This window comes from Ascaphus truei, chromosome 3 (assembly GCF_040206685.1).
Source record: "Ascaphus truei isolate aAscTru1 chromosome 3, aAscTru1.hap1, whole genome shotgun sequence".
Taxonomy (NCBI): Eukaryota; Metazoa; Chordata; class Amphibia; order Anura; family Ascaphidae; genus Ascaphus; species Ascaphus truei.
Genome location: NC_134485.1, coordinates 40,077,895 through 40,105,746, shown reverse-complemented (window position 1 = coordinate 40,105,746; position 27,852 = coordinate 40,077,895). Strand labels below are relative to the sequence as shown.

General features: G+C 39.2%; 1 protein-coding gene across 1 annotated transcript in view; it reads right to left on the bottom strand.

Annotated features, from left to right (window-relative positions):
• Positions 1 to 27,852, bottom strand: part of TMPRSS15 (transmembrane serine protease 15) — a 275,564-nt gene that overhangs the window by 204,319 nt on the left and 43,393 nt on the right. The window contains exons 6-9 of the mRNA XM_075593956.1: positions 18,779 to 18,898; positions 10,074 to 10,182; positions 7,142 to 7,251; positions 1,678 to 1,815 (exon numbers count right to left, since the gene is read on the bottom strand). Of these exons, the coding sequence (XP_075450071.1) occupies positions 1,678 to 1,815; positions 7,142 to 7,251; positions 10,074 to 10,182; positions 18,779 to 18,898 (477 nt within the window). The remainder of the gene's footprint in view (positions 1 to 1,677; positions 1,816 to 7,141; positions 7,252 to 10,073; positions 10,183 to 18,778; positions 18,899 to 27,852) is intronic.

Here is a 27,852-nt window from a genome sequence, read left to right as displayed (position 1 = left end):
ACAATGCATACACTCTCACAGTACACTCTCACAGCACACACAGCACACTCTCACAGCACACTCTCACAGCACACTCTCACAGCACTCACAGCACACTACACTGCACAGCACACCACACTTCCCACTCCCCCTCCCTACCTTTGGTGTCAGCTGCTGAGATCGGAGCGGAGCTGGCATCAGGAGGAGGGGGGTGTCGGGAGTCGGGGGGGTGTCGGGAGTCGGGGGGTGGTGTGGATGCCGGAAGGGGGGGTGAGGGAGGAGCAGGCTGGGACTCGGGGGGCCATGTGGGCTAGGCCCAAAACTGATTATGCCGCGGAGGGCTGGTAGGTGTGGGGGCCTCGGGGGGGGGGGAGGAAGTGGATGCTGGTGGTGGGAGGTAAGGAGCAGGTTGCGGCTGGACTCGGAGGGCCATTGCTGGGGGACGTGTTGGGCTTCCGGCCACATCTTCCTTCCTTCCTTCCTCCTTACTCCCTCCCTCCCGATCAGGCACACGGCGGCCATTTTTTTTTTTTAATTATCGCAAGCCCGGTTCTAGCGCGGTCGGATCGGGTGGCCCCAAAGGACCGCGCTATAACGGGGTTTAGCTGTAATTCATAATAAAATGAAGGGAGAAATAGTTATTATTGCGGAACAAAATGATTGTTCTTTGCTCTCAACCAAATAGTGTTTATTCTAACTTTTCATGGGAGCATATTTCTGTGCTCATGACATTCCTAAGAATAAATCTGTTGTGCTGTTTTTGTTTTAAAAGCACTTTAGGAGGCATATAATGGATAAATTATGATATACCAATACCAACTTTAATGCCGCACGATGTAAGAAAGGTGCAAACTTGAATTTCTATTAACTTTACAATATTGTTTTATCACATGAAATCAAACAGTGAAGTAATAATGTCTTAGCATGTAGGGGCCTGAATAATCTTAAATGAACATTAACACAGAAACTAAATTACATAACTTAAATTTAAGTGACTTCTGATCCCAAATGAAACTATAACGTTTTGCCTTTTAATTGCTTCAAATGTTGTTACCACAACTTAGTACGGTGCTTTGGTAGCAAATGTCCTTCCCAATTTGCCACCCATGATATATGCCAACTAGAATACAGCAACATTAAAATGTCACAGTAATGCTGCTCTGCTGAAATATGCTCATGTAATCTTAAAGTTGCAATCCATTATATTCTATTTTGAAAAGTACACAGACAGTAATAAGCTTTCCATAAACAGTAATATTTTGTGCCGTGACCCATTTAATTTTTTTTGTCATATTGCACTCTAGAAATATCTGCACCATTTTACATTCAGAAAATAAATGGTTGCCATATTAAAATATTTTGCTTCACAATGATTTTGTGTAGGTGCAAAAAAAAAAAAAATTCAGAATATTTTAAGAGTACTTTGCTGTTGTGTCTTTCTTGAAAAACTAAAAAGGATTGCTACTTTAATTTGGTACCGTATGTCAGTCAGATGTGGATTGACCATTAATTGTACAGTATGTGAACAGAATTACTTTAAAAAAAAAAATGCAGTACACACTTAGAATATTGTCTTTAAAGCATGTTAAATAATCATTCTTATATGGAAAATATGTAATTATTACAATATAACATAACTCTGGTAGGTATTTGGTCAGATTTATGATACAGCATCTCAGTAGATAATGCAATACTTACTTGTAATATCACTATTGTTAAATATAGTGTAGATTGCTTCAAAACCATTATAATTGGAATCATAATCTGTTAAAAACTCGGCCGTTGCTTGGTTAGCAAATATCCGCACTGTACCAGGATTTGTTCCCCAAAGCGATGCTGGAAATAAACACAATTATTTCATTTAAAAAATGACAGTATTTTCTGTAATAAATACTATAAATATGTGTCAATTCAGTGGCACAAAAGGACATTGTGAGATAAAAATATGTAGACATTAAAAGGAAGACCTAATTGCTTAAATCTGTTTATCATACAGGAATTGACAAAGTTTTAGTAAAAACTAATTAGTGTGTTGTAAATGGCATTCTCAATTGTATCACATAAAAGGTGGCCTTTTTTCTTGCTACGGCACACTAATTAGTGCTCATGCAATGTAATCATCTTGGTTCTGTATACGATAAAGTATACTGCTGCTGAATTGTGACTTGAATATTCAGCTGTGTGAGTCTGCTTAATTGACATAAATGCAAAGCTGTATTAATATTAATTTGAAAGCTAACAATCAGAGAGGTATGTTTCATAAGCTTATAATGCAATGTGCTCTCTAGGGCATCATTAAAAATATAACATATGACTATATAAGTTTTGCTAATTAATCATTAATCATTGTATCTTGTTAAACTATCAGAGCTACATTAAACAGAAAGAATACTGAAGAATATAGAACTAGCTAAGGACAAAATAGCAAAACAATAATACATATTTTAAAACCATAATAAAGGCAGAAATATTACAGAACAATAACATATCAGTATGATTGATCCACATAAAAGTAACTTATTGAGCAAACCAGGAAAAGTTTACAAATTGTTTGCAAGGACCAAAAACAAACTGACATACAACGAAGACTTGAATACTCAGCCCATCAAATCCCAAACCAAACACCCACCAAGCAGCCATAAGCAGTGTTCTCAATGTCATTCAGCTACTCAAGAATTGGAATACAATCAACCAACATGACTTTAGAAATACAAAACGGGAAATTGAAACAGGATAGCAAAACATTTAAAATGCTCATACAAACATTACAAAAATATTTTTTTTCAGAAGCATAGAGTATGTCTTAACATCGTTTATTTGGGCTTTCATACGGCCTGTGGAGACTTTAAAAAGACATGTCCCCTACTGTGATCTTAATGCCTCTATAGGCAATTGGCCGTCTCTGCTTCTCTGTTATGCTATTTTGGGAGGTTACTGAGCTGAGAAATAGCCAAAGCAAAAAAAACAAGTTGTATCAATTACGACTCTATGACAGCAACATTTTTTTTCTGCATTATCTACACTCATTTAAAAAAAGAAAGTAATATAAGCTTCAAAATATGTGTAGCACTGTTACCCCCACCCTCTAGGAGATGTATTGCTGGCTACAAGGGTTGTTGGTGCGCATACCTGTGAGGGTCAGGAGAGCTGAGCTGATCTGCGGTGATATGGAGATCAGGACAGGCTTTTGTTGATCCGTGAGATTCTTTCATGGTGCAAGTGCCTCAAGTTGTAGTGGGCTCTAGGGTTCCAGAGATCAGCCCCCATCACAACATACCTTCCATCTGCCCAGGGACTGGCACTCAGACAGAGGTATAAAAGAACCTGGGCTTTATTAGCAGTCACTGCATATGATGGGGATACAGCGTTGCACGGTTTCCTGGGATTCAGTCTTATAAATGGTGCTGGATCCTCTTGGTAGTATAGGGCCCTTTATCAATCAGATGTTTCCCCAGCCCAAGTGCTGTGGGTGGGCACACTCATCCCTGATGGGGAGGCTCACAGCACTACTGGTCTCTTCCTCCTCCAGACCAGGACTGACTAACTGTTAGGCACTTCCTCTCTGAGATCAGGAAAGGGAGGGCCTAGTGTCTGCACCACTATTGGTTGCTCACAAACACCAGGTCACCACCTCTTCTGTCATTCAGAGAGTAGCAGGAGGGGGTCAAAAGCCCCAATAGAAGAGCATGTCATAGCCTGTAGCTATCAGGACTTAAATAACAGGATGCAGAGAGGCAATCTAAACCAGCTAGGCTACATACGGATAAAAATATATATTTCTGGCTCTAATCTCTTTAGAAATTGTATCTCAGTAAATTATTTCATGCCATATGTAACCCTTCTACCCCAACCCTAAAGGAGATTCTGGCTGCTACCTGATGCATGATGGTGCAGTGCATACATGTTAGGTGGAAGAGAAGGCCTGGGAACTCTGTGATAGTATGGGGAGGCATCAGGACAGGCTCTCACTGATGGTTCTTTGGAGAGCGTAGTGCCACCATCCTATGAGGATCATGGTGTAGCCATGATGGTCCTCACATGCAACTCTTTTCACAGATCACACAAAGGATAATTCAACTGGACTTTATTTGTATACAGCATAGTCAGTTCAGGCTCCATTCCCTGAAGGCAATTCCCAGGGCTTGAGGCCCTTGGCACCCCTCCTCAGCACACATTACCCCCTAACAGAGCAAGGCCTCTGTCAACGCCAACCCAGGGGAGGCTATACTGGTGTTTCCTCCATGCAGGGAGGTGAGCACAGAACTAACTGCTAGATTCAAACCTTAGAGGAAAACCCCCTCCATCCCAGGGGAGTGGCTTGCAAGCCAGCCTCCTATCAAACATAAAACCCTGTAATGCCAGGCTAATCCTGAATTGTATTACTGTACATATAATGATATAACCAGACCCTGCAGGATTTTTACCCAACCCTGCCCACTCTTTACTGGGACTTTACTGAAGGGGCCAGAGAATTAGTAGCCCAGGGGGACTTGGCTACACATATGTTTTTCACACATACTCTATAATTGTAAAATCTTTCAGAAATCTTCAATTGCAGGAATCCAGAAAATTGCTGCAATATGATTGGGAATTTATTGATAATACCAAAGTATACAACAAAAGACAGGAGTGCCCAATGCTACATCAAATTGACAAAACATATGGTAATAAGTATAAAGTTTAAATACTTCAATAATAATAGTAATTACTTGGTTATTTAGTTAAATCCTTTGGCCAAAGCATCGTAAGCCTGCATACCAAACGTCAAGGTATAACGTTTTTCAGCTGTTGGAGGTTAGTTGCTCCTCCTTCCCAGGTTTTAAGCCCGCCCCTCCCCACTTCCCTAGTTTCCAGGTCTTTTCATTCTGCTGGATATAGACCCACTGTGATCTTTCTCCCTCCTAATAGAGGTAAATGAGAATTTAAATCCTAATAGAGGTATATTAGTATTTTATCTGGTAGTGTTAGGACTTGCGAACAGGTGTCGTGGCTCGCAAGCTTACAACGCTTTGGCCAAAGGGTTAAACTAAATGACCCTATTTCAAGAGAATATATAAGTATTTTACTGTGTATTTCTGTCATTTTGGATGTAGCATTGGGCTTCTCTGTCGTCTGTTGTATACATATGCCACGCTCAATAGCACTCCATTTTGACACATATACATATATATATTTTGTGGGGGCTCAGGGGTTCCAAAAAAGAGCTTGCTGGGGTTCTGTGTTCTGTTAACCCATTCTTAGCTGTTTCAGCTGTTGGAGGTTAGTGGCTCCTCCTTCCCAGGTTGTAAGCCCGCCCCTCCCCACTTCCCTAGTTTGCAGGTCCTTTCATTCTGCTGGATATAGACCCACTGTGGTCTTTATCCCTCCTAATAGAGGTAAATGAGAATTTTAATCCTAATAGAGGTATATTAGTATTTTATCTGGTAGTGTTAGGACTTGCGCACAGGTGTCTGCCTTGTCGTGGCTCGCAAGCTTACAACGCTTTGGCCAAAGGGTTAAACTAAATGAACCTATTTCAAGAGAATATATAAGTATTTTACTGTGTATTTCTATCATGTTGGATGTAGCATTGGGCTTCTCTGTCGTCTGTTGTATACATCATGAACAGGTAAGAATATTCACTGACAAAATACTTGTTTTTTTGTAGTGAAACTTCTTTGCTGGCACCTACAGAGTTTTCATGGGAAAATATCCTTACCTTGTAATGAAAAACCGTAATGCGGGTGATGTCACGCTCCTAATGGGCACGTGGCCATCGTGCATTCCGCTCGCGCATGCGCAATAAACACCATTCCAGGTCACACCGATGTTAACACTATACGCTTGCACCGAAGAACAGGATGTGAACAGCGGCGTGAATGCACAGAACCCAATAGTCGCCTCCCCACATTCACAACACAGCAGACGCGGGCATTGCCATGCACATGCGCATGCACAGCTATTGCCAAGTGTGTGTGAGTGCGCTGCCGTGCGCTTGTGCAGGCGCGGCTGGCGCCATGCGCACTGGCGGCCAGTGCCAGGCGCAGCCATCATGGTGAGCATGCACAGGTGTCGCTCACCCGCATGCAGGCCCATCCAGCAACGCGTGCATGTGCAAGACCCGAGAATCAGCCATCTGGACCCCTTCCAATCTCTCTGCTGCACAGGTGTGTCCCCTCTTTACAGTCACACACCCACACACCGTGTCACCCATACACCCACCCAGTCACCCAGTAACCCATCCACCCAGTCAGTCACCCACCTAGGTCAGTCATTCCCCCACCCCGGTCAGTCATTCACCTAGAGAGTCACCCACAAAGTCACCCATATAGTCGCATGCACAGGGACACACACAGTCACGCACAGTCACACACAATCATTTGAACACACAGTCACGTGAACACACACAGTCATGCGCACACACAGTCACGCGCACACACACACAGTTGCGTGCACAATCACACACGCACACAGTCATGCACACACACACACAGTCACGCACACAGTCACACATGCACACACACCGTCACGCACACACAGTCACAGAATCACACACAGTCACAGAACCACACCCACACTCACAGACTCACACACACAATCACACAGAAACAGAATCACACACACAAATTCACACTTTCACAAATTCACACACGCACGCACGCACGCACGCACGCACACACACACACACACACACAGAATTCACAGTTAGAATAAATATAATAGTGCAAATAGCTCAAACAAGGGGTATGTGCAGAGCACGCACGTTTTAATTGAAACTTTTGTGTGTTATCACTGAAATTGTGTTTTGATTTTTAATTAAAAAAAACGCACCATCACAAATACAATTTCTGTGACAAAACCGGGACAAAAGACAAATAAGTTTCACTTAAAATGCGCGTACTAAGCACACACACTTATTTTTTATTTGCTTTTGAATTCTGAAATATGCCCTATGTTTAATGTAATACATGATGAAATATTATAAGTAGTATATCACATTTACTATTATATGTATGTTTCTTTTTCATAACGAGTATTGTACTAGAGAAGATGGAGTCTCAGCGCAAAGAATTACACATGAATTCCACGGATAAACATGGTTTAAGATAAGCTTCCTATTTCACATATTAGCATGTCGCAAAGCTTTGAAAAAAAAAAATAAGTGATGAATATCAAAACTTACCTCTCAAAGTCTTGTTTGGTCCAAAACCTTCATAAATATTAAATATATCTGCAAAATTTTGGGTATCAAAGGATGTGAAGTTAAGTTTGATGCTGAAATCATCCTTCACACTGAAAATAACAACAAATACCACTGAGTACAGCACTTTTGCTAAAAAAAGGTACTGTAGAAGTCAGTCTCCATATTCTCCAAGTTAATGTAAAACAATGACATAATGGCAGGTAATGAGGATTACCCTTTAAATATAGTAATTGGACATTTTTGTATCTCACATAGTGATGTATATCACATATTTGCTTTACTACAGTACGTCAAACACTGGAAACTGGAAACAAGCTGCACCAGAATCTCCACACTATCTTGTATCACTGCAACTCTAACTATCCGTGATGTAGCGCTGCACAGTATCTCTACATTTAAATCAGCTCCTTTAGACATATTGAGTTCTGGCTCTAAAATAAGAAGGTCAGTGGCAAGAGGATTTGAATGGATGGCTGTTGTATGTATAGCATCCTTGCTAAGAGTTAGAAAATCCTTGCATGTACTGTAAGCCCTGGTAGCTGCAGGCAGTGCAGGGGTTAAATCCTCCACAGCCCTCAGTACATGTGAGTTAGTTACATTGTTACTGTAGTTCCCATTATGTGGCACTATTAACGAAATTGACATAAATGCCAATGTACATGGTGAGGCCTTCTGCAACATGTATTCTGCCCAGTTACTGAGGGTGGGGTTATACCCCTACCAAGGTTATAAAAGGGTCATACATGTGCTTTTCCCTTCCGATCTCTTTGACTTTTAACTACTCCCTTTTCACTGTACCCCCTATCCCAAAGGCTGGGCTTGGTTGGGGTAGGGGTGTTACATATGATAAAAAATATAACCTGGAGATAGGGGAAGGGGAGTTTGACTGCCAGATGCAGCCCCTCCATATGTTTGTTGAAAGGCAATCCTTATTACTAACACGGCCAGCCTATCCCTCCTTGGTGGGGTTAGTAGGTGTGAAACATTTTTAGATCAGAATATGCAACTAAATTGTTCTTTTGGCATTAGACTTACAGTAGGTTATAACCTTTTGGGCACTTTCACATAAATGACTAAATTTAATCCGTAGGACTAACCCCCTGAAGAAGGTCACACTTGGGTGCGAAACCTCAGGATACGTCTACATGTTAGACTGATTAAATAACTTTTTTTCTTGTACCCCTCGTGCTGTGCTCTACTGGTATTTGTATCACCTTGGTGATCTCTACTGACTTTATTTTTAAATTGTAATAAAAATTAAGAAAATTGAAAGTGGTGTTGATATTTCTCATATACTTTACCAATGTATTTCAAATTCTGATAGATATGATACAATACAGGGACTAATATTTGTATGTCCATTTGCTAAAATCCAAGAAACAATACAAGCAGTACCAAAATATGTGTGACGATAATTGTATCTACTGTAATAAAGAGATGGAATGAAGAAGCATGGTTGCGACTTTATAGATATTAAATGTTTATAATAATACAAAAGGGCAAATGTTCTTTTATTTAAAAAAATATGTAAATTAAAGTATTTTAATCTTAAGAATTGGTGTTGTTTTGCAATTCGCCCAGTAGCTGATTAGAATTTTAAATTATATAGTGAGAATGTTCTCCACTGTTCCACACTATCCAGCCTTAATGTCTAACAGTCCTACGCACCTGTATAATACAGTATGCTGCCATTGAGAGCCCAATTATTTACACTGTGTGAGGGAATCAAAAGAAGCACTGTACTATATGCACCATATTAGAGATAAATCTAAGCATGATTCCCTTAAAAAGGTGTTTGTTAGAACTCTACCTACTACATCTAGTATTAAAAAAAATGACAATCATTATTGTAAATATATTTCTGTGTGGTAGGCAAGTTAAAATCTATAAATATATTATATTTCATATAATTTCTATGCTGTTCATAAAGTACTGTAGGGCATTAAATACAGTACATGTTTTTAAGAGATAGCAACCATCCCCAGATACTTTTATATAATGTGGTAGCCTCAATAGTTGATGAATGCAGAAGATAGTTACTTTAATTTGATTGCACTAGTAGTAGGGACCAAACTGTTAATATAATATAATATAAAAGCCAGGAAATAAGCTATTACTTTGAAATACTGTATATATCCACTCATTGATTTTAAAAATGAATGTATATAAGTAATTGTATTACATATATGTGGTTTAATTGTTGCCGCACTAAATAACCTTTAATTTAAAGTATTTCTAACCATGTATTCCAGGCAAATAATTGCCCCACTAGAAATATTACATTTGAAAATTACTTAAAGATAATGAATATAAAAGAGAAAACATTTATAGGCATAAAAAGGCACCTGAATAAATATTTATGCAAAAATACAATATGAATGGGAACCAAAAATTAAAAGTAAAAACTATAGTGTGAAGAAAACATGAAAACATGTAATACAATTATAAAACTTTCTGTAGATAATTGTAGTTTTGTTGTGCTGGTTTTGACACAACAAACTACAGTACAAATATGGCCACCATGGTTACCAATAGGAAGTGTTTCTCCTGACTGTCAAAGCGATCCCTGACCATGACAGCCATACTGTTTTCCCAGTTTTCCCAGTTTTCCCTGTGGACCATGGGTCAAACCCAGGCTCACTGCTACAGAACTGGAAAACAATCAGAATATCAAGAATTGTTGCTTGAAATTAATGTATAATCACCAAAGGCGTACTCTTCAAAAATATAAACGTGGGCTAGCTGTAAAAGTTGGAAAACATATACAGGTACATAACCATATTGATAAGAAATGATAGAATATCACTGAATAGATACAATAACTAGAAAAGCTTAGAAGGCTTCTGTATGGGTTTAAACATTTCCAATATGTTCTTAAGGAGTTTGAATTAAAATTGTTAATGACATTTACCTTATTATCCAACGACAGAAAAGGTTTGAGTCATAAAGATGTGGGTAATTTTTTGATTGAAACGTTCCAGAAGGCCCAGACAACAAAAATTGACCATCACAAGGCGACTCTGAGAACACATAATATTTATTATTATTATTTATAAGCATGTATTGTATATTATTCTGTTGATAGTTAACGTGGATCTTTTCATTGTAGTCATATTTTCCAATATCTTTAGAGCATGCTATAAGCCAACCATCTTATTTTAATAATTTTATATTTGCATCAATCCTTTAGTGATCAAGGTTTTAACCTAAATTGGTGAATTTTGACCTTGTAGCTAAAGATGGACTAAAATGTGTTTTGGATTAGGTTATGAAAAAAAATGGTGCTTTGGTTTTGTTTGACTTTTTGGTTCTAATTTTTTTCTTGTTTTAATATGGTTTGTAAAAACTTGATTTTGTTTAGTTTATTTTTGGATATTTACAAAATGATGGCAAAAACAACAAAATAGGGAGGGAAATATTAAAATAACACCAGAGATCATTTACAGTAGGAAACATATTAAGGATTGGGTAAGAAATTACCCAAGTTTTTGAATACACTTGTGGCATTCTCCTTTCAATATATTATCTACAAGTGAAGCTGAAAGATGGAACAAACTGTGATCAAATATAAAATATCTTTCATAATTTCTCTTATCCCTCTTGGGTAAACTAAACAATAGGAACTTGAAGGTGATAATTCAGTATAGTCCAAAGTTGCCATTTGGGTCATTATTTGGAAACAACTCCCTTTGACTTCAATTGGAGTTTTTATCCGATAACAACCTGAACAGCCACTTTGGACTACAGTATATTGCATAACTACTAAAGTCACATGGTGCAACCTCTCTCCCACTCTGTGCATTGATCCTGCAACACCTAGTTAATGGCTATTGTACTGGGCCTGTTATCGTTTAGCCAGACATGCTTCTCATTAACCCCATATTTCTCAGCATGATAGGCCTGCTGATAGTACCCCCCTCACCACCTAAAAGAATTCCAGTCATTGGTAGCAGTTTTGGGGATATACTAGTGTGAGGTACATGCCCTCTCTACTGGATATGAGAGAATCCCGATTTACTCAAGTGATTCTTCTCCTTTGAGAATACTTCAAGCATGCCCCAGCGTCCACTAAACGATTCACCATGCCCAGGTAATTGCTGAGTTCTGTGCTCTGGTTATTCTGTTCTCAGGTCTGCTCCTGGGGTTCCTGCTGGAATCCACTCCCTTACGGTCAGAGCACTGCTACTACAGAGTGCCTAGAACTAGTATGGAGATAATGACAAAGATGTGTGGCTTACTACTGACTGGTTACCTACACTGGTTTTATAATGGGGCACATAAATGTTTTAATGCATTACACTAACAAATATGAATTTTCCAACCCGATTTAATTATTGTCATTGTTGATCTCAGTTTGAGAGAAATAAAAGGATTTATATTTTTTAATGATATATGGAACTATTTCAAACATGTACAATATTGTGCTCTGTCTTCTCTTAGTAGGAATTATTTTGGGGGTCAGAAAATATTGGTGTGATTTCAATAAAATGGCTAATTTAAATAGCCAATATCCTACTTATTTCCTGCACTTACCTTTATTATATTTACTGACAAATTGTACCAATTGTAGGACAGGATAATGCCTTGAAAAAAATTGTATAAAATGACACCACTTTGTACCGTTGTTATTCTGGCAAGAATCTAGTGGAAATCAATTTCCAACCCTTTTATCCTAAACATAGCTTTTAGTTTGGCTATAAAAAAAAAGAACTTACAATAAAGTAAAGCTTCTTTTCCTTTAAACCTACAGTACATTGCTTTTCAAATCAAGAAGGGTACATGGAAATCAAAATCAGTAATACATTTAACAGAGCTGTTTAAAGCAGCAGTACTTACTGATTTTTTTTTTTGTTATTCTTCTTGGCATTTCTAAATCTGTTTTTATTTTTCAAATCTGATGCTTCATTCGGGTATTATAAATGTTTGAAATATTAAATGTCAGGGAGGTTAAAATGGAAGCTGTCCCCAGCAGCCATTGCAGTTTAAAGGTAACTATGGTAACCTCTGTAAATTAGGGATCAACATTAAATTAGGGCAAAATACTAATATTTGAATCAAAATACTGATTATATGAATCAAACTCATATTGTCTTTTTTTTTTGCATCAGCTCAAAACAAAGTTGGTTGTAAATATATGTTTACCTTTTGTCAGGAGATCTAACAAGTTTGTTATTTTTAGATATAAAGTAAATCAAGTGAATAGATACTGTAAGTAAAAATCAAAGAGGTGAAAAGCATAGCATAGGGCTCACATTTTTTTGGTCGCGTCATAAAGATACCAAAATAGTAGGATTACTGTATGTAAAGCTCTTTACGTATTGATTTTAAGTGATGGATGCAAAAGGTACACGTTATAATTGGCAAGGCAAAACTATACTCTGGAATAAAATGACCCAAGAATACATTCTCTGAATTCAGAATGTAATTCAAATACGGATAGCATGTGTTTCCCCACAAAAATGTCTGACGGGGATTCTGAATTGAAAATATTAGCGTACATTAACGAGGAAAATATCAGACCACTAACATCATTTCTCCTACCAGCTTAGTGTAAACATGCAAAGGAATATTAAAAGTTATTGGCCTGTGTCTCCTGAGTACGCGGATACCAAATACATAAATAGATAAAGTTATTCTAATTATTATAAAAACTGCCCAAAGCTCTTAATGCCTTAAAGATTGTAAGAGCTGAAAACAAAAGGTGCACAGCATCATTGGCAAGGCAAAACTACTGTATAGCATTAAAATACCCCCCTGAAAGTATATATTTTATGAAAATACATGCCCCAAAGAATTTAGACATGAGTAACATGTTTCTACAAACCAATTTCAGGCTGTGATTTTTTTTATATTATTCGTCTACATTTATGTGTATGTATGCGTGTTTTTATTTATATAGCGCCATTAATGTACATAGCGCTTCACAACAGTAATACACGTGACATAATAATATAAATAACATATACTGTACAAAGAACACATAATGGAATTAAGCTCTTCAGACGTAAAAGTAACATTAGGAAAAGGAGTAGTAAGTAGGCAGAACATACAGGGATAGTAGGAAGGTGTTTTGGTAATTCGTCTGCAAGGGGCCAAGGTCAATGTAGGCAGTGTATAGTATCAGCCACAGAGCTACCCATATGCATTGTTAAAGAGGTTGGTTTTAAGATAGGTTTTAAAGGTGGATGGAGCGGGTGCTAGTAGTACTGTATATTGAGGGGAAGAGCATTCCAGAGGTGTTGGGAGTGAGAATTGTTTAAGATGGGAGAGGGCTTTAGATACAAAAGCAGTAGAGAGAAGACATCCTTGAGTAGAGCGCAAGTCGGGATGCTGTATAGCGAGAAATTAGGACTGAGATGTAAGGAGGGGCAGAACAGTGTTTACCCTTAATAGCGAAGAGGAGATTTATGTGTGTGATACAGAATTTGATAGGAAGCCAGGAGAGTCAGAAAGGCCGGACAGTAGGAGGTTACAATAGTCGAGATGGGAGAGAATGAGGGCGTGCATCAGAGTTTTAGCGTATAGCACCAGAGGAAAGGGCGTATTTTTGCAATATTGTGGAGGAAAAAACAACAGATTTTAGCTATATTTTGAATGTGAGAGAGGTCAAATATGACCACTAGGCAGCGTGCTTGTGTTAAAGGGTTTATGCTATTGCTTCCATCAGTAATGTAGAAAGTAGGGGCATAGTTTTGGAGGAAATAATATCTATTAGAAGTCGCAGGACATGTGCTGGTGAACTGTGGATCAAGAGTCAAGCTTTCACGGCACTGTGCTTGGCAGAGAGGAATGACCCAATCATGATTAACAAACCTGGGGTCCCTTATTCTGCATGGGACTCCTGCTTTGTGAAACCTACCGAGCTGCATCAGTCTGTAAGAGATGCGCATCAAGAGCAGACAGAATCAGTCACTCTCCCTGTGCCCATCTAACAAGAGATTGCTCTTCTTTTATTTTAATAAAACAGAATTGAAGCAGGGGTCTCCAGGGCTGAACCGCATTAATTCCAGTCTAAGGGAACCCCTGCTTCCTGGGTTACAGGCCCTTGTATGTAGTGTCACGAGGTCGCATGTTAGAGGTGCGTAGGGAGAGTGTGATTCTGTCTACTCTCAATGCTCATCTCTTTAAGACTGATGAAGCCCGGTAAGACTAACAGAGCGGGAGCCCCAATCAGAAGCAGGACCCCGCTGTGTTAATCCTGATCAGCCTTTAGTCTGGTTGCAGGGACGCCACAAGCACACAGAACCATGCCCATTCCCGTGGCAGATTCCGTGTCAACAATGCGACCAACCATCATGCTACATTGGTTTGAAGAACTCCTTTATCAACATGTTACGTTTGAGTCAGAAGAAGGCCATCCAGGATGATATAGTGGAGAGACATTAAGAAAAATTGGTATGTTCAGCAGGTGTAAGGTCAGAAGTTGAAAAGTACATTTCGGTGTCATCAGCATAAAGGTGATCTTTGAACCCAAGAGATGTGATAAGGTCACCTATAGAGAGTGTGGGTAAAGATAAAAGAGAAGAGGTCCCAGGACAGACCACCACAGAGAGATTGATAGAGGAGGAGGTGTTAGCGAATGAGACAATGAAAGTGCAATGGGAGAGATAAGAAGATATCCAGGATAGAGCTTTGTTACGGATAAGAAGAGTAAGGAGAATGTGAAGGAGAAGAGGGTTGTCCACAGTATCAAAGGCTGGAGAGAGGCCGCAATATGAGCAGAGTGTAGAGACATTTGTCTTTGGCAGCATGGAGGCCATTAGTTATTTTAGTGAGGGCTGTTTCAGTGGAGTGAGCAGTGCGGAAGCCAGATTTTAGAGGATCTAATAGATAATTGGAGGTGATAAAATGGAGCATGCAAGAGAATACAAGGCGTTCAACGAGTTTAGAGCAAAAAAGGCAGGCAGGAGACAAGACAATAGATAGAGAGACATATAGGGTCAAGCTAGCTGTTTTTGGTTAATGTTATTACTGTTGCATGTTCGAAGGAGGAGGAAAAGGCACCAGAGCTGTGAGAGGAGTTAAAAATATGTGTGAGTGTAGGGTTTAGAGTAGTAGAAAGAGGTTTTAGGAGATGAGAGGGAATGGGGGCAAGTGGTAGAGGGAGAAGAGGAGATCAGCAATTATACATCATCCTCTGTGACAGCGGAAAAAGAGTAGAGGACAGTAGGATGAGAGTAAGGAAGAGGTATGGGATAGGAAGAGAATACAGAGGGGATGTCTTGATGTATGGATTCCACCTTTTTCTTGAAATAGTCAGCAAAGTCCTGAGGTGATAACAATATATGTTAGATTTTGAGTTTTCCACTTCCGCAGTTCTCTTTTGGAAAGAATAATCTACTTTTGTAATATCAATGTTTTGGCAGGTTTTTACATTTTTTTAAAAACTTTATTATTTCAAGTGGTACTTTCCTCTTGAGTTTTCACTGTTTATTCTGACTTGAGGAACCATTTATATTATTACCATTAAATAAATACTTCTTGCAACATTTGCAATTAATGTACTATCCCAGTTTGACATACAGTAGCTGCATCAGATTGTGTTGTTTCTGAAATACACAAATTGAAGCTATAATAATTGATTCTCTCTCATTGTTCTCTTCACTGATTTTTCTACTACACATAAAGTAATTGAAAATTGTTATTAATTGAGAAGGATGATTCAATTGAATTTTTTTGTGTTATTTGTTGAGATAAACTTGCTAAGCTCTTCATTGCCTATAGTGTAAGTGAAGTAGAGAGAGCAGTATCCATGGGGATATATACAGGGGATATACAGTATATAGCACTGGGAACTTATAAGAGTCCCAATTGCTATATATATCCCCTCAAACCCATCTTCAAACAACACGTGGAGAGACACCTACGCACAAAAATTAACACTTTGGATATATGCTAATAAGATATGCAAAGTATATTTAATTACCACTATTACCATAGTCTCTCCACTAGAGAAGGGGGGTTGGGGATATATACAGTATAGGACTTGGGATTCTAGTAAAACATTCCCCCTCCCTCCCCCATCTCTCTCTCTCCCCCATCTCTCTCTCTCCCGATCTCTCTCTCTCCCCCATCTCTCTCTCTCCCCATCTCTCTCTCTCCCACATCTCTCTCTCTCCCCCATCTCTCTCTCCCCCATCTCTCTCTCTCTCGTCTCCTCCCCCCCTCTCTCTCATCTCATCCCCCCCACACTCTCTCTATCTCTCTCGTCTCCTCCCCCACCCTCTCTCTCTCTCTCTCTCTCTCTCTCTCGTCTCCTCCCTCTCTCTCTCACTCTCTCTCTCTCGTCTCCTCCCCCCTCTCTCTCTCTCTCTCGTCTCCTCCCCCCTCTCTCTCTCTCTCATCTCCTCCCCCCTCGCTCTCGTAACCTCCCCCCTCTCTTGTGATCTGCTGTTTTCTGCACTCTGGTGTGACCAAACCTTTCCATGATGACTGAATGTCACAAGTACAGTACTGTATATACAGTAGATATCTTTTGGATGTGATTTTGAAAAATATTTCAATAAATAAATATGAGTATATGAGCTGGTAACTACACAAGAATATATGCCAAAAAATAAAAAAAGTTGTGTATCTTTCTCTCTCTCTCTCCCCTCTCTCTCCCTCACCACTCTCTTTCTCTCCCCCTCTATTTTAATTTCCTGCTCTCCCTCCCCCTCTAACTCATCCCTCTCTACTCTCCCTCTCCTTACTCTCCCTTCCACTCTCCTTACTCTCCCTTCCCTTCTCTCCCACCTCACTCTCTCCCCCTGTTCTCTCTCTCTCTCTCTCTCTTCTCTCTTCTCTCTCTTTCCATCACTCCCTACCCCTATTCTCTATGTCCCCTTTCTCTCCTTCTCTCTCCCCATCTCCCCCTCCCATCTCTCTCTCCTCCCCTCTCTCCCTTCCCTTTCGACTTCCTCTCGCTCTTCTCCTTTTTCCTCTCTCTTCCAGCTTCTCTCTCCTTCACCCCTAACTCTCTTTCCTCATTCTCTCCACCCTCTCTTTCCCCTCTTTCTACTCCCTCTGTCTTCCCATATCTCCCTTCCCCCTCTCTCTACCCCATCTCTCCCTTCCCCCTCTCTCTCACCCATCTCTCACCCATCTCTCCCTCACTCCCTCACTCCCTCTCTCTCTTTCTCTCTCACCCTTCTCTTCACTTCGCCTTCTCTCTCCATCCCCATCTGTCTCTCACTCTCTCTCTCTAATCTCCCTCCCCTTATCTTTCCTCCTCCTACCTTTCCCCCCATCTCTCACCCCTCTCTCACTCTCTCTCTCTCTTCACTCTCCCCATCTCTCTCTACTGTACCTCCATCTCACTTTCCGCCCCTCTGTCTCTCCCCATCTCTCCCTTCCCCTCTCTTTCACTCTCCTCCCTCATTCTCCTCCCTCTCACTCTCTTCCCTCCTCTCATCTCCTTTCTCTTTCCCTCTCACTCTCCCCTCTATTTCCCCCTAACTCTCTACCTCTCCCTTTGCCCCCTCTTTCCTCTCTCTTCCACTCTCTCATCCCCCTCTCTCTTTCCCCTCTCTCCTCTATATCCCATCTCTATTCTCTTTTCCCATCTCTCTCTCGCTTTCCCCTCTTTCTCTCCCCTCTCCGTCCCTCCCCCTCTTTCTCCCCCCTTATTTATCCCTCCTCCTATCTGCCCCTCTCCTCTCTTTCCCTCCCCTCCTCTCTTTCCCTTCTACCCCTCTCTTCTCCCCTCTGTTTCTCCCCCCATCTCCCTCTCTTTCATCATCTCTCCCTCTCTCTCCAAGGACTGGAACTTCAGGTTGAATTGAATGTATAAACAATCAAAATTGAATGCCTACACATTTGTAAAAGGAGGGGGGCAAAGAAAAAATGATGTTGGTCTGAAAGTAATTTGCCCTCATAACATTTTACAGTTAAAACCACGTGTAAATATCAGTCTGCTGATCAAATTGTCTTCAAAATATCGCAAAGAATTTGTAGCTAGAATTTTGACACAATTTCCCATCTTTAGTCTTAGGGCCATAATCACTAAGTGGTGCTATGCCATAAGTGTTTTACAGTAGTACAATATATTATATTTCTTCATATATCTTATAGTATGCTAAGTTTCCTGATACATTCACTAAATCTTTACTGAAAAGTTAGTCAAAGATTGGCAATTACTTTTTTTGTTTGTTTTACTTGTGGAGCCCTTGTCCCTTTAGCATGTAATGTAAATCATTCAAATATATTAGAATGTATTTCAGAGGTCAATTAAGTTTCAGGGGATACTTTAGGGGATACTTTGTAATTAGTGTCAGCAAGTATTTTAAGCTTCTTGATTGCACTAGCATGTTTTAATCTGTTAAAATAAGAGTGTAGTGAAAGTGACCCTTTGAAAAATAGTCCATTGCTAGGACTCAACCATGTGAGAATGACTTGCTTACTGAAAGGAGATACGTTTTAGACAGGATTTAAACTCAGTCTATACAAGATTCTATGTAATTAATAATACCGTAGACAGATGTACAGATGTACATTTTACCCCATATCTTTTGCCCAGTTCCAGCCATGTCAGTTTTGGATTCCTGGCTAGTAGAAAGAAACAATAATAGTATGTTACTGTAGATATGAGAGACAGTTTAATAGGGAATTAAATTACATTTATTTTGTATCTCTTACCACATGTTTTGTTATATTCATCTGAGCCATCTGGACAATCTGTCACTCCATCACAAAATAGAACTTGTTGTATGCAGGTTACAGAATTAGCACAGAGCTTCAGATTGGGTGGGCACTGCACTGTGACAGGAAAAGGCATACATGTAAAATTACTTCAAATAATACTAGAGAAAGACATTGTACGTAAGCTATATCAGTTTATAATTGGTTTTATAGAAAAGGACATTTTCTCTCTATAAAAGAGGAAATATAAATATGTTTATATAAACCTTCCATCATGCACTACACTTACAGTACAACACTACACTTACAGTACAAAATACAAATACTGTAATAGCAAAAATACATTTAAGTTTTGAATGTAATTATGGGTTTCTATGGAGTAATAGTGTCCCAAGTGTAGCATGTACTTATTGTCTCTTAAACAGACACCACAGAGACTTACAATATGTGGGTAAATCTGAACCATTTTAATAAAGTTGATGATAAAGTAGTGTAACAAACATTGTAATTGCAAGAATGCACCATTCAGTCAGCCTGTAATTTTCTGTGTTGTTTATAACTTGGGTGTAGGACATTTTCCTTTAGTATCTGCCAGTATATTAGTGAGTATGCTACTCATATACTTGCCATTTTGTTTGTGTTAGAATAGCACAATTGATTGAAAAAAAAACAATTTCTTTAAATCCTTAATTACCGGTTGGTATCTATGTCTAGTTAACCTATGGTTAAAATATACATGGACACAGGGTTATTATTCTGGGATTCAAGTTGTTATTTCCTAATCTACAGTAGAAAGTTTCAACTTACTGTATAACTGCCCTTGTGGCATTTAACAAAATATTCCCTCTAATTGCTTAATTATTAAGTCTTATGATTTCCTAGCCGATAAAGTCTAAAATGAAAAAGCACATTGGGCTAGATTTGCTAAAGGTTAACATAACTACAGTATGTTCAAATGTGGAGTCATTAAAAAAACTTGGACCAATTTTTTAGAATTACCGCTGTATTTACATATACATTATATATACATACATACTCTATATACATACATACACACACCCTGTATCTACATACAGTACTGCTGGATGAAGGTCTCCCCAGTGATCTTCCAGGTACTGTGATTGCAAGCCTCTCTTCTCCATGTTGCTCCATCAACTTTTCTGACTTTGTCTACCCCGTCTTACTTATGATTGTTATTTTGATCTTTTAATTGTCCTTGGAATCCACTCAGAAAAAAATAGGTACACAGAGACACCTGGAGAGTTACAAACTCTGCATATGCAGAGAATATTGACGCAAGAGCACCTCCTGAAGGCAGAGTGAAGAATACACCTGAAAGTGCCAGAATGTACAGTAGGGCAAAATTAATGACATGAAAGAGTGTCCCTTCAGGCCTTTTGATGATGATGCGGATGTCTCTTATATGGTGCCAGAAACGAGATGCGCCAGCGAACCACCCGTAGTATATTGGGGTGCCTGAAAACAGGGGAGAATCATGTTCTTACATCCTGGAACATGAACGTTCCTAGCAAAGGTAGGCCCAGCTGAAGTAGAATATTGCCACATAATACTGGAACTGCAAGTAAAGCATGGTGTGTGCAGTGAAACTGCAAAGTGTCAAGCAAAAAGGGGACATCGGTATCCCTGATGTGCCAGAGTCTTCTAGAGTTTAGAGAAAGAAGAAGAAAAAGAAAGAAGGTTCTCAGCTTACCGTGGAAGTTGCAAACACGTCAGCAGATTACCATACAACATTAGAAGGGGGACGAGATGTCCTGCAGCCTAAAGTGAATGGAAGATTCATCCTGGTAATGGCAGAATCTCCACAGGGGAAGAAGTTGTGTACCCCAAACAAGTGTCTGTCCAGTTCTGAAAGTGAGAAACCCTCAACAAACCATACCAGGGAACCAGAGCCGGGACAAATAAGTGATGATCCCTTGACCAACCCTGAAAATTCATGGCAAACAGACCAGAAACAATTGTTAAAAGAGTTTCTGTACAAGCAGGCCAAGCAAACTGACCTACTGTACTATGGCAGCACATTGAACAGCACACCCAACTCCAAACCTAGCAACAGGCAGCATAGGATGAAAGGCTTGCTCAATTGGTGACAAATTTGTTGATGGTGAACGCTATTATTACCATCATGTATAAGAACCAGAGTCACTCTGATGAAGTGATTGCTGACTGGAAACAGAAGTACGAGGAAGCTCAGGCAGAGCTGGAAGTTTCTTGGAAGAAGGAACTCAGTCAGTATAGAGTTTTAACTCTCAGAAGGAGTCTCAAAGGCTCAGCAAAGAGCTTGGAATCTCTCAGACGTTTTGCAGTCTCAGTGCAGACATGGGAGTCTTTCAGAGAGAGATTTGCAGTCTCCATACAAAGCTGGAAATCTCTCAGTAAGAGTTTCACACTCTCAGCTGAAGCTTGATATCTCTCGCCAGGAAGTCAGCGGTCTTAGCACAGAACTGGAAATCACTCAAATGGAATTTCACACTTGGTACACAGCTGGAAGTCTCTCAAAAAGAAGTTTGCATTCTCAGTACTGATCTGGATGTCTCTCAGGAGGAGCTTCACTCTCTCAGCACAGAGCTAGTTGTCTAACACCAGGAAATCCCAAGTCGCAGCACAGAGGTGTGTAAATTAAAGCATGATTGTGGAAAGGTCCTGAATATTATAGAGACTGTAAAAAGTGAGAACAGAAACCCGACCGAGGAGGTTTCATATCGGACTAATCAAATCAGTTAAGGAAATGAGAAGCTTCACAATGAAAAAAAGGTGAAGAACCAAATCCAACAAGAAAAGTTGGAAGTGCAGTTAGCATAGAAAGAAGCAGAGGGCCCATTGGAGCAGGAAAATAAAAAATCCCTATGTCTTCAATTAGAACTTTCTCAGATCAGAGCAGACTCTGAAAGACAGGTGCAGACTCTGAAAGAAGAGAAGCATTCAAACACTTCAAAGATAATACAAGACTCTTATCCAAGGAAGGTTAGAAAGAAACAAAGGCTTGTCAGCTTTAACACCAGAATAAACCAGTCTGGCTTCACCAGTCAATAGGGAGAATGCAACGACAAAGAAAGAAATATGAAAATTTTGAAGCAATATGTAATTGTGGTCCAGCCAAATATTAGGAAGTATCAGCAGCAAAGATGCTATAAGAAAATGAAGGAAGCTGCTTGTATGATTCAGTCCAGATATACTGTAGTGCCGAAGGTTATTCTAAAACAAATCAGTGGCAATTACCAAAAAGACCCAGGTACATGCTGGGTACATGCTGGGTACATGCTGCAACATTTCAGTGACATTTCTGCAGAGACTAATGGCCCAACGGATTAACTGCGGGGGTCCCTGGAAGTCCCATTCAAACTGAATGAGACTGCCAGGGACCCCTGCTGTGTTAATCCGATGGGCCATTAGTCTCTGCAGAAATGTCACTGAAATGTACCCAGCATGTACCTGGCTAGTTTAAGGCAAGTTTAAGGCAAGTTTTAGAATACTCGTTGGCTCGTCTGTAGGTCTTACTGTATGTCACAATCAAGCAAGCTGTACGTTGCTATAAGCACACCTGCAATTATGCCCCAGTGCTACAATCGGCTTTCCACAAAATTCAGGAAGGAACAACTGAATTACAACTGACAAACGCAAATCTAGTAATATTACCGTGCCCGAAACCAGATTCCTCACAATGAAATAAACCTCTATAAGGATTCCATCTTTGGCTAGAATTAAACAGAACGGTATCTGGTTGGACACACATCTTTGATAAGGAAAAAGGCACAAGTATACAGATTTTAAGGAAACCGAGGGAGGGAACTTAAGGTGTGAACAGTGAGAAGTAGAGCTCAAATGTATTCTAAGACAGTAGTGTCAACCAGGAGCTGGTTTAGCTCATACTGCTAGAGCTGCTGCCCAGAATAGCAGAGGTTTTGTTTTCTGATCCTGTTGGGCCTGACACCAATATACCATTCCTCTTAAGGTGCCTTAGACTTGTCAATATAGTTCTTCTAGAAAGTCTTTTAGGAAGTGTGCGATGTGAGCCATTTAAATATATTTTGCATACCTCTCATATGTCTCCAGTATGCTACTTTTTTAGCACAGGTATCTCTCCATATGTTATTTTGAGGGGACATATATGTGTTTGGGTGCTCTCTCACATCTGCATTTTGACATTTTAAAAAATGTGACTCAGTCTGGGGATCTTCATTCATAGAAATAAAAGGAATTTACCTTTTTGAGAAAAAATCAGGAAATCCACGGTAGATTCAAATTTCTGAGAAAACTTTGCTCATCTTTAGCTGAGACCACATGTTTAGTACCCAAAGTGAGCAAGTGGTCGTGATCTTGGAAGACCGACGGCACTTGAGTTTCACCATTCTTACGACAGTGAAAGGGTTAATCAACCTTCTTTGCTTATGGAGAAATTCACAAAAGCCTTTGTTATTTATGGTCTTAGCTAAATAATTATTATATTAAATCAGAAGAAATATGTTGTTAAATTAAATGATAATCTTGATTTGAAGCCAGTAAGCAAACTCATTTTCAATGTTTGTCCTACAATTAAAGGGTTGCCTAGCAAAAACATGTCTTGAGTGGTACATTGCACTGAGTTGGATAAGAAAACAGTAATTGGACTAATTTTTAACTCTATGCATATTTCAGTTTTTAGTTTTTGCATTAGAAAATTATAAATATACTGTAAATTCTTTTTTGTGGTATAAGACTTTTTAAAGAAAAAATGTGCAGTAAAAATGTAATATCTTTAATCCAAGTGTAATTGATGGGGATGTAACATTCTGTTTTAAGAATTTCAGATACATGAGCAAAAACAAAAACATGAAAAGAGTGCACAACTCTTACAGAGGTATTAAAATGAACAATGAAAGAGTAAAACAGCACGTACAAGATTAAAGATAAATATGGGCTTATCACATGGGGTGGTCACTACAAGACTGGAAATTGTAGAGCTAGAAACTGCTGCATCCCGCGTCTCAATATCCATGTTACTGCTGAAGTATGTAAGGCTTCAGGATGTTTTATCTATTATGTGTTTGCAATTCAGATATGTCTATCAGCTATCAAGATGTCAGATTATGTATAGTGCCATATTTATGACACTAGAGTATTTATCAACCCCATGAATCCCACTAATGCCTCTTTCTTTTGTATTTATTCTTCTCTCCCATTGTTATGCGATTTTCTGAAAACTATATCATATCTCCCCTTTTATGGATTGCATTTTGTATGTATATGTTTTATATTTTTGTACATTTATTATTTTAATACATTTCATGTGGTCCAATCTACAGTATGTGTTTTTTAAATGACTAGTGTTCACTCCCAGCATGTATGTTTAGAAGATGAGGATCATTTTTCATTATATAAACATCTGCATTAAAGGGTATGCTGTATTTTATTTACTCCCATTGTATTTTTTGTTATATAAATATCTGTATTTTATTGTAGGTACTGTATAATATTTTAATGTTGTTACTATTATATCTGCGTCCCTGTATACAACAGAGACTGCGACTATTCTAACACAAACCAGTGGCAATCACCAAAAAGACCCAGGTACACCCAGGTTCATGCTGGGTACATGCCTTCTTAAACTTGCCTTAAACTAGACACGGCATTTCTGCATTGATTAATGGCCCATCAGATTAACAGCGGGGGTCCCTGGCAGTCCCATTCAAACTGAATGGGACTGCCAGGAACCCCTGCTGTGTTAATCCTATGGGGCATTAGTCAATGCAGAAATGCCTTAAACTTGCCTTAAACTAGCCAGGTTACACCCAGCACATACCCAGAATGTAACCGGGCTAGTTTAAGGCAAGCTTTAGAATAGTTGTGGTTTCGTCTGTACATCTTGAATGTAATATATGTTGTGTTCATTATATTTGGCACATACTGGGTTAATTTAGCTAGTGGTAATGATCTACTGATCCCTGAGGAAGCTGCTTGAGGCAGTGAAATGCGTTGGGTGATTGTTGACCGAGGCAAACTCTGTGCGCCACAAGCAGGAAGTGCTATCACAGCAATGTGCGGAGGAGCAGGGGGAAGGCATCTACTCCATTTGGGGATGTTTGCTGTTCTGTTGTTTAACCCTGAGTGGTCTAAATGCAAATTTGACAAAGATGAGAATGTGAGTTTATCTCCACTTGTGTTTTACTTGGTTCTTAACTGTATAAAAGGTATTGCACCATGTCTTGCCTTTCTTTTTTATAATATGGAGAGAGGATTTTCTGAGATACAGAGGATTTTACACTAGGAATGTACAGTACAGTACACACCTTTGTTATACCTGTGAGTTTAACCCATCACTGCCTGTTATACTACCAGGAGTGTGGGAGTGGACTTTCCCCCCCTGCTCTACTTAAATCCAAACAAAATATAGACAAACTGCACTATATTATTGTTTATTTCTACATACAGTATGTTATGTGTAAGCATCTTCGGAGAACTGCAATCAAATCTTTTATTGAGCATTAAGCTGTAAGGTCATCTTTTTCACTTTAAGAGTCTCATAGCCATTTTTTATCACCAGAGTTCATTAGCACTCTCTTTATGGGTATTTTGATGTGGACTTGAGCTTTCATGTTCTTTGTGCAGCAGACCTCTAGGATTATATTCCTTTCCCAGATGACAAAGGAAGCATTTTACATGTATTCTTTTATATATATATATAGAGTCACGTGAAAAAGAAAGTACACCCTCTTTGAATTCCATGGTTTAACAAATCAGGACATAATAACAATCATTAATTAGGTAAATCAAATCAAATCAAAAATTAGGTAAATACAACCGCAGATGAACAACAACACATGACATATTACACTGTGTCATGATTTATTTAACAAAAATAAAGCCAAAATGGAGAAGTTATGTGTGAAAAACTAAGTACACCTCTACTGCTTCCATAGGAATTATGATGCTAACTAGCAGACAGGTGCTGCTAATCAAATGCCCTTGATTAATTGATCATCAGCAAGTGTGACCACCTCAGTTAGCATGTTAAATGTTAAATGTTAAAGTTCATGAAAGTACAATTAGAAAAAGACTGAACAAGTACTGTATGGTTTGTTTGGAAGGGTTGCCAGGAGAAAGCCTCTTCTCTCTAAATAGAACATGGCAGCACGGCTCAGGTTTGCAAAGTTGCATCTGAACAAACCACAAGACTTCTACAACAATGTCCTTTGGACAGACGATACCAAAGTGGAGATGTTTGGCCATAATGCACAGCGCCACATTTGGCAAAAACCAAACACAGTACAGTACATCAGAACAAACACCTCATACCAACTGTCAAGCACGGTGGTGGAGGGTTGATGATTTGGGCTTGTTTTTGCAGCCACAAGACCTGGGAACCTTGCAGTCATTGAGTCGACCATGAACTCCTCTGTATACCAAAGTATTTTAGAGTCAAAAGTGAAGCCATCTGTCCGACAGCTAAAGCTTGGCCGAAATTGGGTCATGCAATAGGACAATGATCCCAAGCACACCAGCAAATCTACAACAGAATGGCTGAAAAAGAAAAGAATCGTGGTGTTGCAATGGCCCAGTCAAAGTGCAGACCTCAACCCGATTGAAATGCTGTAGCTGGACCTTTAGAGAGCTGTGCATAAACAATTGCCCACAAACCTCAATGAACTGAAGCAACGTTGTAAAGACGAGAGGGCCAACATTCCTCCACAACGATGTGTTGACTAATAAAGTCATACAGAAAAGAATCACTTCAAGTTATTGCTGCTAAAGGTGGTTCTACAAGCTATTGAATCTTAAGGTGTATTTAGTTTTTCACACATGGCTTCTCCATTTTGGCTTTATTTTTGTTAAATAAATCATGACACCGTGTAATATGTCATGTGATGTTGTTCATCTGAGGTTGTATTACCTAATTTTAAGACCTGCTTAGGAACAGATGATTGTTATTATGTCCTGAAATCTAAAACAATGGAATTCAAAGAAGGTGTTCTTTTTCACATGACTATATATATATATATATATATATATATATATATATATATATATATATATATATATATATATATATATATATATATATATATATATATATATATATACATGTAGAGGTATCAGTACCGTGTTAGCCGAGCTTCAATAATCAAAAAATAAATAGATGATACCGTTCTGTGGCTAACAAAATGCTTTTATTTGTGCGAGCTTTCGAGATACACTGATCTCTTCTTCCGGCGATGTTACAATGAATGAAGCAAGGATTACTTAAAAACAGTGTCTCTTGGAATGTATATATATATATATAAATATATATATAAAAAAAAATATATATATATATATATATATATATATATATATATATATATATATATATACACAGTGGTCGGCAAATCACCCAAAAATCTACTCGCCGAACAAAAAATCTACTCGCCACCTAGCCCCGCCACCAGCCCCGCCCCCAGCCCCGCTTTAAAAAAAAATTAATTAATAAATTCCTAGTAAGAACAACATTCGTCTTTGACATTAGTTTATATATTGTATTACATTATACTACAATTAGTCCTTGTTACGTGTGTGTGTGTGTGTGTGTGTGTGTGTGTGTGTGTGTGTGTGTGTGTGTGTGTGTGTGTGTGTGTGTGTGTGTGTGTGTGTGTGTGTGTGTGTGTAAATGTCGGATTTAGAAAAAAAGCCAGATGTTAATGACTAGTTTCCTGAACCCCATAACTAGTGCCTGGATGCCCCCGCTTCACAATATCTAAAGCAGCAATCCCACCTGGGATCTTACCTGATCCGCTGTCCCTCAATGTCCAGGTACCCTCATTCCCGCAATGTTATACATTGGAGGGGGGGTGTTCCCTACCTGTCTTCTGGGTTAGGGGGGATTCATATGTCTTCCGTTTGAAGCTCGAGAGTTAGATCTGGAAGAAAGCAGTATAGGTTATTTCGGTGTAGGTATAGGGCAGTTAAGATATATAGGGTAAATAAGAGATCCAGAGTGTGAGAGAGAGAGTGTGGGTGAGAGACAGACAGAGAGAGTGTGAATGAGAGAGCGAGAGAGAGTGGGTGAGAGAGAGAGAGACAGAGAGAGAGGGAGAGAGTGT